Here is a 14404-nt window from a genome sequence, read left to right on the forward strand (position 1 = left end):
GTTTAGGATTGAATTTTAATATATCGAAATTGGTCTATTTGAAAACCAACATGGCGGCTATCGTGAATAAGACCTATTGCTACTGCACTTTTTTTCACGCATTTCACGCATACGTCATGCATCGCAGACCACGAAGGTCAACACGATGCTAAAGGCGCAAACATTTTCCACAAGAATGGAACGTGAAAGCGTGTGGCATCATGGGATAGCTGTGGCCCCAGTTCTTCTCGGAAATGTCACGCAATGACGTGACAGTGCGAATATACCATCGCTTTGAGAACTTCGCAGCGATTTTACTCTCTTGAATGCTCGGTTACCCCTATTTTTCTTTCCCTAGTTCATTTCCTTTCTGATTTTGTCTATTTTAACAAAAAAAAAAAACTGTGCGTGAGAAGTTACAAATATTTCGCCTTTTATGATCTCGTGCGACTGAAGTTTTCTTTCTTAGACTAATATGTATCGTTTTTCAAGGTCTATTTTTCTCCTCAGAAAACAGGTTAATTTAGTTAGATTAGTTATGTTGAATTGAGTACGTTTACCTGATCTAAATTTCAGTAATGTAGCTTTTTTATTGCTGACAGTTGTAAGCTAAGATCGTCTTAAAATAACGCAGTCTTCTACAAGTGCACCTCATGATCTCGAAAACGAGCACGGTAGATCATTACCTTTCTGCGTGGCAAGTTTTAAAAAAAAATCTGTACTTGGGAACATTTTGGGCGCGAACGTCCTTAAAGGAAAACATCAAACTTTTTTTATTCGGAACGCGACTGAAACGACAGCAATATTGGATAATACAATAAAAAGCAAAAGAAAATTACTTTTGCAAAAATGATTACCAGGCAATACCATCTTTCTACTGTACTACCAACGAGCACGCAATGCGTGCCTATTTTTTATATAAACCGGCTTGACGACGTTGGCTTGACGTTTGCATGTCACGCAAAGAACTGATGACGAAAGCTGCAAAAAATTTCAGGCTGAAACACGAACCACAGGTGAAGGAATATCTATTATTAAAAATGAATGAGAACATTTAGCTTCATCCTTCGCCGTCGTTCTTGTGCAACTTGAAGATAACGATATAACGAATGTGTTTTCAATAACTTGTGAATATCTTGATGCTTTCAGTATCTATGACAACAAATTCGAATGGAAGACGCTAGCGCAAGCGCAGTAAGGCCGTAATCAAATGGCCAGTTTTCAAAATGGCGCCTGGTAAGAAGCAGAAAAAGTCGAAGAAGAAGGGATCAAAAGATAGACCTTCCTCCTTGGTAAATAAAATTGACTGGATTTGTTACATTGCTTAGGTAATAATGATAGTTAAAGGTGATCATTTTGTAAATGTTAGAGCCACATCGCCTCCCGGTTGATTCCAAGCGCCATTTTTGCAGCAGTCCCAAGAACTCCAACTAATTTTAATCAAACTTGGCCTCGGCGATCACCTTCGCCGATCGCTCAAGCCATTGGCGAAGCAGGGAATATAGGAAGATCATTGTTAGGGGATTTGTCGAAGAGACCTGCGACTGAGGTTACACAAAATCCAGAAGAGAATCCAGAAGGGAGCCGCAATGACAACATCACGGAGGAAGTTGCAGAATTTGAAGAACCTGGATATGAATCTGTACAAAATGGAAAGAATTTTGACAAAACTACCAAATATTCTGGAATGTCTCGAGCTGAAAGAGAAGAGTTGACAGGAGCTGAAGCAGCTTCACCAGAACAACACTTTTATCATATTTTAGATCACCAAAACGGCCAAGTGATTGAGCCAGTGATATATTCTCGCGTGGATAAGAAAAAGAAGATTGGATCAAAGCAGCAGGACCATGAAGAAAAAGATGAGGTGAGTCATTGGTTACCACTATGCAGTGTTTAAGCGCAATGGTGCGAGCACTTGCCTTCCACTAATGTGGCCCAGGATTATAGGTGCGGTCACACGGGGCACTTTTACCGTGGTAAATTGCCTTTTTACGACGGGAAACTGTATTTAGTAGTGTGACCGACGCTTCCCAAGGTAAATTTCCCGTGTTAAATATCCATGGATACGTCAAAAAGATCAGTGGAAGCGCCCATGACATTTAACGTGGGAAGTTGGAAGGGTGTTTTGATGCCCAAGGTACAAGAGCCAATCGCTATGCTGATGAAGTTGTGATTAAATTTCCCGCCAATGAATTGCGTGAGATTTCATTTTACCTCGTTAATCTTCGCAACGTGTGACCCCTAGTTAACGCGGTACACTAAAATTCAAGTGTGAGGCACCGCGGGATAATTTACCATGGGAAATCGCATTTACCATGGTGAGTGTAACCGCACCTTATATTGTCTCATCAGTATAATAATAATAATAATAATAATAATAATAATAAAACCATGAAACCAAAGCATATCAAGTGAAATCAATAATTGTTGGAAACTGATAAGAGGGGATAATCAGGTTATACCAGAAAAGAAAAACCTCTTGGAGCAGAGTAGAAAACAAACAAACTCAGTTTGCTTGACACTAAGTGCAGGAATCTCCAGGGTGCTCCCCTAAGCTGGGCTTCTGATAGGATGCGGAAAAAAAATTGAAGATTATGCGGAAATTTTTGGCCATATTTTGTGTAAACATGCGTTGATTATGCAGAAATTTAAACAATTTATAGAACTAATAATTAGGCCTGTCCAATTTGTTTACATGCTTATGGTAAACCTGGACTCGAAATTGCGATCAATACAGTCACATTTGCGACTGAATTTTTTCCCTTAAAGATTTAGATATCTGGAGGAGTTGCCAATTTGCAACCACCGTTAAAATAAAAGGGTTAGCAATTGGCATTTTTCCGAAACTTTTGCTAAAATAAATAAAGCGATAAAAAAATATTTTGCTTTTGTCATGAATTATTTTTTTCAATTTTGAGATGTGGTGCAAAATTGCAATGTGGTTGGACAACGATCCATTCCCTCGATCATTCACCATTTTCAGCAGTTTTTTTACACATATGTATTGCGGGCGCCTATTTTGTTTTGTAAAACTTCATCGCAATGATTGTCCCTACTTTTACAAATGATGCAATTTAATTTGTGACTATAACTTGTGGCTAAATTTTCCTATCTCGTCATATCTTTTTAAAAATTTTTTAGCCTAGGGTATGTCCCGGGAAGGGGGGGGGGGGGGGTACTCGATGTATCTCTGGTTGGGGAGGTGCGGCGCAGCCCCTCATACCCTGACCCTGTTTAAGACAAATCTCGCTGATTTTCCTACCCATTTTAAGACAGAATTCCGATTTTTGTTACCCTGTTTAAGACATTTAACCCAGTTTAAGACAAAAATTGATAAATCGATACCCTGATTAAGACAAAAAATGCTAAATTCGATACCCTGTTCAAGACAAAAATCCCGAAAACCATACCCTGGCTGGCCGCACGTCCTCATTAAGCCCTTATAAGGGAGTACCCCCCCCCGGGGGGTATGTTATGAAAATGGTTTAACTAGAGCCCAGGCTCATTGCTGAAAACTGCGTGGAATTCATCTTGCAAAAAAAATGGCCTGTTTCTTCAACGTTCAGGAAAATAAGCGTTTCAAAATAGTCAATTGATCTCTTTGTGAGGATGGTAATCAGCTGCTTTATCACTAATATCAGGCATTTCTTCTGTTTTATGTGGAAAATATCATAATTATGCAGAGGATGTGGATTTTAGGGAATTATGCAGATCCGCATCGCCGCATTCTGTCAGATGCCATGCCTAAGATGTCACAGGGTATTCTCCTGGACCTTTAGAAGAACTTTGTTTATTTCTGTTTGGTTGGGGTTCTGTTTGGGGTTACAGAGGTGAAATTAATGTTTCTCTGTGAACAATGGCACAATTGTAGAAAACCTAAAGCCTAAGGATGTTAAGTATTTCTTTTTGGTTCACGGGGCTTCATCATTACGGTCAGAATAACATAATTATTAGACACCTTGTGATTCCTATCGAATCTTATTAATGGCTTTTTTTATACTGCAGATGAATTACATGTACATGTATATCTATCTGGGACAAATTTGCACAAAGATTTTAAAGTTTGACGAAATGACATAGGAAATCATATGCTGAACTGTACATGTAGAACAGATATGAAATCAAGTAAAGCTCTGATCGCCGCGTCCATAACTGTGAGGATCATAGCTTTACTTAATTTCATATCCGCAGTTCAGTATATGATTTATTTCATATATCATTTTGTTCATTGATTCGTTCGTCACAGGAAAATTAAAACCCGCAAATGACCAGCTCCCAACGTCAGTGGCTTCATAGCTCAGTTGGGTAGAGGGTCGCACCAGTATCGCAAGGTCACCGGTTCAAACCCCGTTGAAGTCCTGAATTTTTCAGGCTTCTCTACGCAATTGTTAAGATAAAATTGCGTCCATAACTGTGAGGATCATGGCTTTACTTGATTTCATATCCGCAGTTCAGTATATGATTTATTTCATATATCATTTTGTCTAGTATTAGATTAATTGAAAAACAAAATCTTTGTCAATTTCCACATGTTTTTTCCTCCTATTAGAAAATTCAGATGTGAGACAATCCTCATTATAGGTTCTATCCAAAAGAGCATTTTAACATCATTTGTTGGCACGCAATCTTAGATTTGGATATCTTCAGTATTCCATATGTGGATTTTTTCTCATTACAATTTGCTCTTAAGAAATGACATCTTTGACGTGTTTCTCTTTGCACTCTTTCATTTAAAAAAGTCTTTTTAAAAAAAGTGGTGACAAAAGAGCAGAAGTACAAACCAAAGGCTGAAAGGAATCCCAAATCTTATAAATTATATACATGTAAGTTAGCTGTTTGAGTGGATAAAACTGGCATATGTTTGTATCTGTATGGAGCAATAGTTGATCAAACTGAAATTTGAATTGTGTTAATCTTGTGTTTGTCAACAGAACGATTCCGGTAGTGATTACAGCAGTGATGACTTAACAGATGTCACTAGTCATTATGAAGAGAGCACAACAACAAGCGGGCCTCGGAGAAGGCAAAGCAAGAAAGGCAGCAAAAAAGAAAGGCAGGAAAACAGAGATTCAGTTGATGGACCTGCTGCAAAGAAATCTAGTGTGAAAATACAAACACCCATTACAATTCAAGAGGTGGTTGAGGAGGGTGAAAGAGAGGATAGGGATGTACCACCAATTCCACCATATTTGGGTAACTCAACCCCTGAGGCTCCCAGACGAAGTAACAGAAAGAAAGGGCAGGTGTCAGAGCAAGATGAACTGGATGGTCCGGGACAACCCCTCCCTCCAGTACCTGGTGTCACGCCAGAGGACAGCTGGCTTACTGATGAACAAAGGAGAGCTCTTAAAGTAGTTGAGCGACTGGGATTTGAGGGGGTATCACAGAAAGTTGCTCTCAGTGATCTTTCATCAGAAAGTGACACTTACATGTCACCTGTTGTCCCTAAGAACACCATTGATTTTAATGGGAGGACAACCTTTGAACGAGAGCAGTTTAATGACACTTCAACAGACAGCCCTTTTCTGGTAACTGAGGCTAAGATCGAGGAAACAACCCTGAATTCAAGCAATACATTTGCAGGTGTTGATAACTTGGAACTGCAGGGAGCAATTCCATCACCAACCCAGGAAGTACAATCAGGAGAAGCAGGTGACCATGTGGGTTTCAAAACAAAAGTTGCAAAAGCTAATAAGGTGTCATCTTTTGTTCAGTTACTCAATGAGCAAGAAAGGCAAAGACAAGATGAATTGGCAACTCTCATTCCAGAGAAAGGAAGAAGAGTTGTAGCCAAGAATTCCAGTGATTTTGATGGAAGGAGATCCTTTGAACAAGAGCTAGAAGACGGTTTGTTGATGGATGAGCCAGATTTAGCGAAAGATAATAAGGTGTCATCTTTTGTTCAGTTACTCAATGAGCGAGAAATGCAAAGACAAGATGAATTGGTAACTTACATTCCAGAAAAGGGAAGAAGAGAAACGAGGTCCTTTGAGCAAGAGCAAGAAGACGGTTTGTCAAGAGATGAGCCTAAATCAGCTAAAGTTGGAACCTATGAAAGCAGTCCAAATTTAGGTAGTTCATTTGCAATCGATGACGATTTAAATCTTCAAAAAGGGTTTCAGACACCAAACGGTGAAGCACAGTCAGGACAAACTAGTGGCCATAAGGGTTTCAAAAAACAAGCAAAAAAGGTGAACAAGGTGTCATCTTTTGTTCACTCACTTAATGAACAAGAGAAGCATAGACAATCTGCATCAATGAGATCAACAGAGGATACCAGCCCTTTCCAGCCTGAGAGGAAAGGAAATGATATTGACCCAGTTTTGCTCAAAAGACTGGAGGAGGTAAAACAGGCAAACGAGACCTCATTTGCTGAGAGGCAGAGGCAGTTAGAGGCATTGGTGGAACAACAGAAAGCTTTGTACCATGAACAACTTGAACACCAGAAGATTCAACAGCAGCAGCAACAGGAAGTTGTAAGACAACAGTGGAAACTACAAGAGCAGCTTAGGGCTCTGGAAAAAATGCAGCAGGAGTTCAATGAGGTACTTGTTAGATTTTATGTGACAAAGGGTGGTGTACATAGCCTGAGTGTACAGGTGTTTTCATATTGTCACTGTGTCGTCAAATCATTATGGAAATTAACCAAGCAACAAATCAATGTCAGCCTTAAGTACCAGATGAATATAAAAAATGTTGTAGGTCCTTTGCAAAAATTGAAGGCAGTTTAATATTGATAATGTGTTTTGATGAAAAGAAGCAAAAATGTTCCTCTTTCTTTGTTACCCTCCAATTTCCATTCAAGCTGTGGTAATATTATACAGGGAAGTTCTGCAGTCCACTATTTATGAATGCCAATTGGGCAACAATTTTACGAAATGACAAAAATAAGTGGCAAGAAGACGTCACTTACCATGTGGTTACAGACAATAAATATATTATATGGCCTTTAACTCGTGCAAATGTGTGGTTCCAGAAAATTTCCACATGCAAGTCCCTCAAAAGGACATTGATTGAAATTCTTAGAAGGAGGCCTAGTGTCTTTAAGTAAAGAGAATTTTCTCCAGAGATCCACGAGGAAGGGATTGTGCAAATATTGAAAACAAAGAACCAAATTATTATAAAAAATAATTATTATGATTGGTGAATACATAATTTCTGGAACCGCACATTTTGGAGAAAATTGTTAGGTACATATAGTGTAACGTCAAAACACTCTCTCATCTTATATCGTTTGGGATATGGCAAAGTTGTACATTCCAGTTCTTAAAAGATGTTATCTCTACTGAAAAGTGTATTGGTCTACATGCACTTGTAGGATCAGACTCCAGAATCTCCCATGGCTCAGTGATGTCATATCCAAACAAGGAATAGTATAAAAAGATTATAAGTTCTCATTAGGAGTAGGACAAAGTCTTTGTTTCTTATTAAAAATTCATCATAAATTTGATAATTAAGCATCACCTGCTTAGTACAAGTAAGGTAGATTTCAATCTTGTCTTTCACATCTTATATAATTATTCTGGTCAGTGTACATGTACATGTGTAAATGTATACAGAAATGTTGAATTTATTATAACGTAGGCGTAGGCGTTTTATTTGATTGCAATCAAATCTTTATTGCACCTAATTCTAGAATGCTGATCTTTCTCCTCGTGGACCAAAAATTGGTGAGGCAGATATGCGACTCCAAAGGGAGCTTATACGTCAGCAGCAGGAATTTCTTCAACAGCAACAGGAACAGTTATCAAAATCTCAGAATCAACAAGCACAAGCTCTGAAACAACAGGAACAGTTGTGCAATCAAATTAGGCAGTTAGGTAAGATTTTTTTCCTTGGTAGATGAATTCTTCATCTCCGACCTATATTTCACTTGGGAGGGTTGAAAGCATGGAAATGTTGTCCATATTTTATTGTTTGGATCCCAGTTATTTGGATTATTCAGCATTTTTCGTCCATCTCTTCATAAAAGTTGTAACTCGTAATGGTATTTTTACTGAAGCTATTGCTCTAAGAGTTTGAATTCACTGCATTGGCTGGATCATGACTCACAGCAGCAACCAAACTATTTGGGTCAGAACTCCAATGGCAACCGGGAATACTACTACTACTACTACTGCTACTACTACTACTACTACTACTACTACTACTACTACTACTACTACTACTACTACTACTACTACTACTACTACTACTACTACTACGACCGTCGGAAAGAGGGAGGAGGGGGAGGGGCGAGCATACCATGCAACGTCCTTCCCACTTGAGGTGGAAATGGATTATGATGACGATGAACAACTTTCTTGTTTTTCAGAGGAGCAGCAAAAACAACTGCAATCCAGTGTGAGCCTTCTCAGCCCAGCAGGAGACGACTTGGCTGAGATTAAACAGCAGGAACGACAGATTGTAGATCTCCTGAATGAACAACGTAGACAAGAGAGTGAGCTCCAGAGATTGCACCTGCTGCAGCAGCAAAGGCTTGAAGAACAGAGTAACAGCTTTACACATGAAAGAAAGGTTTGATGTACTATGAATAAGCGACTGAATTTCTGGTTGGCTTCCGTTTCTCAAAAACATCTTAGGTTTATAAAAGTTTGCTTTACCTTCTGTGGTGCCTAAGTTAAGCTGTAGGAGTCAAAGTGCTTACGTGGCAGAAGTACTATTACAAGGCGTTTGTTTTTTATCGCACTTTAAAATAACAACTGTCTCGCTGGTCATCGGGCGCCGCAAAGTGCAGCAACGGCGCAGCTCAACAAGGTTGAACCGAAAGCATACGATGGCTCCTCTGGCAGCCGTTATACGGTCCATGTATGACCTTGGAGCGCAGTTTACAGCCAGCTGGAATCAGCTGTATGCTGGTTTTGCTGAGGGAGGAAAACTGGAGAACCGGGAGAAAAACCCTCGGAGCAGAGTAGAGAACCTACACAAACTCAAAAATTTTGGTTTTATCAACGGAGTTGATAATGTAAATTGGCCACCGTACAGAGATTCTAAAAGCTGACGTTTCGAGCGTTAGCCCTTCGTCAGAGCGAATCCAGAACTCAACCCACCTATGGCGTCGGGTCCGGTGTCCTAGCGAATTTGGACCTCCTTAGATTTGTTCCCCCCGATCAGTTAATTATTCAGTAAAGCTTGTTTAAATCATTTGCGGCGGCATTTCGTAAAGTAGATGCGAATTTGAACTCCTTTCTGACAGAAGCTTTTAAGCGTGATTTGAAATTCACCCACTAGGAACTCGTTGAATTGTCGTGTTGATTTTCTAATAAGGAGAAAAAGCAAAGTCAGCCTTAAGCTGTGACCATTCCGTAAGGCTTTGTTTCTTTTTTTTGTTCTTTCTTCCTTCCATTTGATAGATTGAATAGGAGCGCTTTCACAAAGGAGGTGCCACTTTTTGAAGTAATACCACTTGGTTGGAAAACTCATGTTTAGAAGTTCACTTGATTACGAGGACACACTTTTCCAGTCATGAATTTGCGTATTAAATTTCAATAAGGAGAAACTGAGCAAAGTTAGACTTGAGTTTCAGGAAACGTTTTTACAACTAAAAACAATTTGCAAAGGAATTTTATTTTTTACCACAATTGCTTGTAATCTCGTAATCTGATTGGCTAATTTGCAGTTGTCGATAAGAGTCTAGACAACGCTGTATGCGTCATGCTCGCGTCAATTTGTCGCGCAATGTAATAGCCAATCAGGAACGCCCATTTTTGGAAATAAACCAATCATATTGTGAGAAAGTTATAGACAACGCTTGCTCTTTCTTCGTTTCTTGATTTTGGTCACGCTCTGAAATAAAAGCTTTCTTTGGCGTTGAATATTGCTGTAAAAAACAAATCGAAAGTGGTTCAGCGTTGTCTGTACTCTTATCGACAACGATATTCGTCATCACAGTGGTCAAAATGTTGTGGACTCACGAGGCTCAGCCTCGTGAGTCCACTTTCGATTTGTTAAACCTTTATCAAAAGAACGCTTATTTTCTGGGGGATCCAAATCCGAGAAAGGGGGTCCATATCCACTTGCGGATCTGGGGCCCGTTTCTCAAAAATCCCGAAAACTTTTCAGGTCCGAAAAGGCATTTTTGAAACTGTCAACCACTTGTTCTAGAGAGCCGATGTTTTGACATTTTTTCAAGGTAACAAAAAGCAAAATGACTGTGAAGTTTGGCGATCTAAATCCTCTCTGTTCTTGAGATACAGAGGGAATTGTGACACCCGAAAGTGTCCCATAAAGTTTCGGGACCTTCGAGAAACGGGCCCCTGGACCGAGGGGTCCAAATCCGCTGGCGGATCAGGACCGGGGGAGTCTAAATCCGCTGTGACACCGGGAATCGAACCTCCCACATTGGTGGGAGACGAGTGCTGTCACCACTGCGCCAACCTTACCCTGAAGGCTTTAAGAAATGGACCAAACTGTAGAAACACCGTCTTGTCTGAGATGGTAAAATTGGTGTAAAATACAACGTTGGAGTGAGAACAAATGCAAATGCAAATAAAAGAAAGAAATTCCGAGGAAGATCGTTGCCACTAAAACGTCCATTTCTGTTAAACCTTGCTTGATAAATTGAGGAAAGATCCACTGATAGGTTATGCTGGGATTTATTCAATATCGTTTTGTTTAAATTGACAGGCCTTGGAGCAAAACCAAGAAATGCTGAAGTTGAAAATAAACGAACAAGAGGCGAGGAGCAGACAATTAGAGCGAGAACTTGAAGAAATGGCACGAACACATGCTGATGCCGAGATAGAATGGAGGAGAAAAATGAGCGCCTTCAAAGCTGAAACTGCGGGTGCAGCTAAGAGTGAGATCTTGGACAGAAGAGATGCGAAATATGAACACAGAGGGGAAGATCAAGGGAGGGTGACGAAGAAGAACATTGACCGTGAGAAACTGGGAGAGAGGAGAAAGCGCGCGCTCTCAGTTGATTATTCAGTCGACTATTCTGACGTGGTCGAGTCACCTTATAAACCAAGGAGCAGAAAACCAGAGTCTTATCACGATGAAACGGAAGGTCACATTAGGAGGACCAGAAGGCGCAGCTCAAATGCTGATGCTGAAATGGAGGAAAGGTTAATGAATACACGGGGAACTTCAGATAAAGGGAAAGCAAGGAGTAGTAGGACAAGAGGACGTAGGTCAAATGAAAAGGATAATGTGGAAGATAGTTTAGAGGTTTCTAGGGAAGAGGGCTCGCAGAGAGAGCGAAGAAGGGGTCAGCAGTCTCGTCAGTTCGATGCGGAGGAAAATCTGAAAGCTGAAAGTTCCCAAGGAAGGAGTGCGCGCAACAAATCTGAGCGGAAGACTAGAAGAACTCGCGAAACGAGTATTGAAGCAGAGAATGTCATCACGAAAACAAACGCTGAAGTTACTCAGGCGGCGCAAGTGATGCGGGACGATGAGGTGTATCAATTGTCCAGAGGAAGAATTGAATTACTGGAGTCGGAGAAGGCGGCCTATATGGAGCTTAATGCTTCACTACAAGAAGAAAATAAGGCCTTGAAGCAACTGGCACTGTCTCTTCAGAAAGGAACAGGTGCTATTTTTCATTACTTTCAGTGGCTTGTGATAAACGCACAGGATGTTCTTTTTAATCGTTCTTGGTCTTAAGAATGTCATTGAACAGCGCTTCTTACGTTTTCACCATATATTCGTCTGGCATCGCTTTTCGTTTTCTCAAATTCATTCCTCATTTGCCAGTTTGTCAACCACCCAATTTTTTAGTCAGTTAATGTGAAAAAGCAAGAAGAATCGTGTACAACTCCCATCAAGAAATATCAACCCTGGATTGAATGGTAGATTATGTCAACAATGTCTAACGTGACTTGTTGGTATATTTTGCAGGGGTATCATCCGTAGTCTTACAAACACAAATCAAGGACTTGCATCGGGAGCAGGCAGTTCTTCGTGACACGGGTTTGTTTCCCCGTTTTCATTGTATTTTCAAAATTATTGGACAGCTTACTTGATGTTTCCTGTGTTAATTTTACCTTTTCCGCGCAGTTAACCGGCTAAATGTGGAGCTGAGCAGATATCAAGCGAAGTATCGACCTGTATCTTACGAGGTATGGGTTCAACAAAACCTCTATGTAATATATAGGAGCTCATAACTAGGAGAGGATAACTGGTACCTTCACTAAATAAAAGGTGTTGATTGGCTAAGAGGCACAAGACTTGGCGAAAAGCTGTTTCAAATACAGACTGTCTGAGAAAACGGTAACTCCATGATGAGATTTTGGAATTCCAGGTCCTGCTCTTAAGCTCCTGATACTTTCACTATTTAAAATTCGGGTAGTTAGTACATATTCCTCTTTAGTAGCTTCTCGTTGTCCATTTATTTTAATTATGGTTTAGCTTGATTGTACTGAAAGAGATGTTGGGTGTTAACCTCTGTGAATGAAACGAAGGGATTTACTTTTCGATGCCTTAAAATCCGGGGATCCCGGGTTCAAGACCCGTTCTGACCACTTGTTGAATTTGTTCCTAGTAGTCCCTGGTTCAACTTCTTTGATGCACTTGTAAAGGTTTGCTTCCGGTCAGTTGGGATTCTTAACAGTGGTTGTTTTTGTTGTTTTGTTCTGTCGTTTCATTGATTGTGTTTCAATGGCCCTGAAAAGCCCCCATGGGGAGTGGTCAATTAACTATTTATTGTATTGTATCGATAGTGAATCGGGGATACTCGGAAAAATCCGAGTGCTCCTTTGCAGGAGTCGAACCTACGACCTTCCGATTAGTAGTTCGGATGCTCAAGTACTGAGCTATAGGAGACTGGTAGGAGCTAGGACTCGGTGATACTCGGAAAAAGTCCAAGTACTCCTTTGCAGGAGTCGAACCTACGACCTTCCGATTAGTAGTTCGGATGCTCAAGTACTGAGCTATAGGAGACTCATAGGAGCTAGGACTCGGGGATACTCGGAAAAAGTCCGAGTGCTTCTTTCCAGGAGTCGAACCTACGACCTTCCTATTAGTAGTTCGGATTGCTCTCGCACTAAGCTATAGGAGACTGGTAGGGCAAGGACTTTTGGATACTCGGAAAAAATCCGAGTGCTTCCTTGCAGGAGTCGAACCTATGACCTTCCGATTAGTAGGTGCTCAAACACTGAGCTATAGGAGACTCGTAGGAGCTAGGACTCGGTGATACTCGGAAAAAGTCCAAGTGCTTCTTTGCAGGAGTCGAACCTACGACTTTCCGATTAGTAGTTCGGATGCTCAAGTACTGAGCTATAGAAGACTCGTAGGAGCAAGGACTCGGGGATACTCGGAAAAAATCCGAATGCTTCCTTGCAGGAGTCGAACCTACGACCTCCCGATTAGTAGGTGTTCAAACACTGAGCTATAGGAGACCCGCGGGAGCTAGGACTCGGGGATACTCGGAAAAAGTCCGAGTGCTTCTTTGCAGGAGTCGAACCTACGACCTTCCGAGCACTAAATGTAGGCACTAAATGTAGGTCGGACGCTCTACGAGCTATGAGGAGACACACATGAGCCCAACCATTAAATTAGGCCTTAAAAATTTCCAATGGTCACTGTCATGCATTTCCCTTATTCATTCTGCGTTAGTTTGAAACTCCGCGAATCTCCCCATGTCATGTCTCTTTAGTTTAAACCAAACCTCTCGGACCAACTGAAAGATGCGGAAGCTGGAATTCTTTAGCCTCCCGGCTCCGGATCAGCTGACAAAACGTCGATCGAGTGATATCGCCCAATCATATTCTTTCCGTACCATATCAAAACGCGTGGCTGGAATTTGTTTTTGGCTCTAGGAGTTGTATTTCTATATAAATAGATAAAAGTCAAGCGCTGGGCGTTTATGAAAACTGCATAATTTTGCATGCAATGAGAATTTTCAACATTGTGATAATGGCAAGGGTTTTGTTGCGCATAAGTTCGCTGTATCTCGCTGCGCAAGGGCGCAAATCATGCAATACTCGAGCTTTAGAGAAACAATATAACCTCTAAAATTAAGGTTCTCGTCCTATTAACAAGTGGCATCTACTTAACTTTCAGTTGCTCGTTTTGAGTTATAAATCAACCCTTAATTACTCTATTTTTTCAAGGAAGTAGAAGGCATGGCACTACCATACAAGAAGGAAGCTGCCCCGTGGTTGGTGAGTACATCCTTGACGAGGTGTTATGTAAAATAATACAGAATGGCCACCATTGCATGCAGTGGACATGGCATCTCTAAAGCTCGTGACCATATTGATGTTGAAAACGATCATGGTGACGATCATGTCCCGTGGAAATGATATTTCTCTGCTGACAGAGTAGTTGCTTGGCAACGAGCGTAAGGACAACTGAGAAATCAGAGTTGCAGGCAGGATTCGAACCTACGACCTCAGACTTTTCACTTGTCCTTTCACCTGTTGCCAAGGAAGGAGTCTATCATCGTTCTCGCGGGCGGGTTACACCTTTGAACACCAGTAGTTGT

At 40.8% G+C, this 14404-nt stretch overlaps 1 protein-coding gene across 1 annotated transcript in view; it reads left to right on the forward strand.

The window, feature by feature from the left end:
- Positions 1 to 1199: 1199 nt before the first annotated feature.
- The window catches only part of LOC137993487 (trichohyalin-like), a 26340-nt gene continuing 13135 nt past the window's right edge, over positions 1200 to 14404 (forward strand). The window contains exons 1-9 of the mRNA XM_068839384.1: positions 1200 to 1271; positions 1349 to 1843; positions 4911 to 6524; positions 7616 to 7799; positions 8294 to 8496; positions 10606 to 11509; positions 11818 to 11889; positions 11977 to 12038; positions 14031 to 14081. Coding sequence (XP_068695485.1) covers positions 1206 to 1271; positions 1349 to 1843; positions 4911 to 6524; positions 7616 to 7799; positions 8294 to 8496; positions 10606 to 11509; positions 11818 to 11889; positions 11977 to 12038; positions 14031 to 14081 — 3651 coding nt within the window. The 5' untranslated portion in view covers positions 1200 to 1205. The remainder of the gene's footprint in view (positions 1272 to 1348; positions 1844 to 4910; positions 6525 to 7615; positions 7800 to 8293; positions 8497 to 10605; positions 11510 to 11817; positions 11890 to 11976; positions 12039 to 14030; positions 14082 to 14404) is intronic.

This window comes from Montipora foliosa, chromosome 1 (genome assembly GCF_036669935.1).
Source record: "Montipora foliosa isolate CH-2021 chromosome 1, ASM3666993v2, whole genome shotgun sequence".
Classification (NCBI taxonomy): Eukaryota; Metazoa; Cnidaria; class Anthozoa; order Scleractinia; family Acroporidae; genus Montipora; species Montipora foliosa.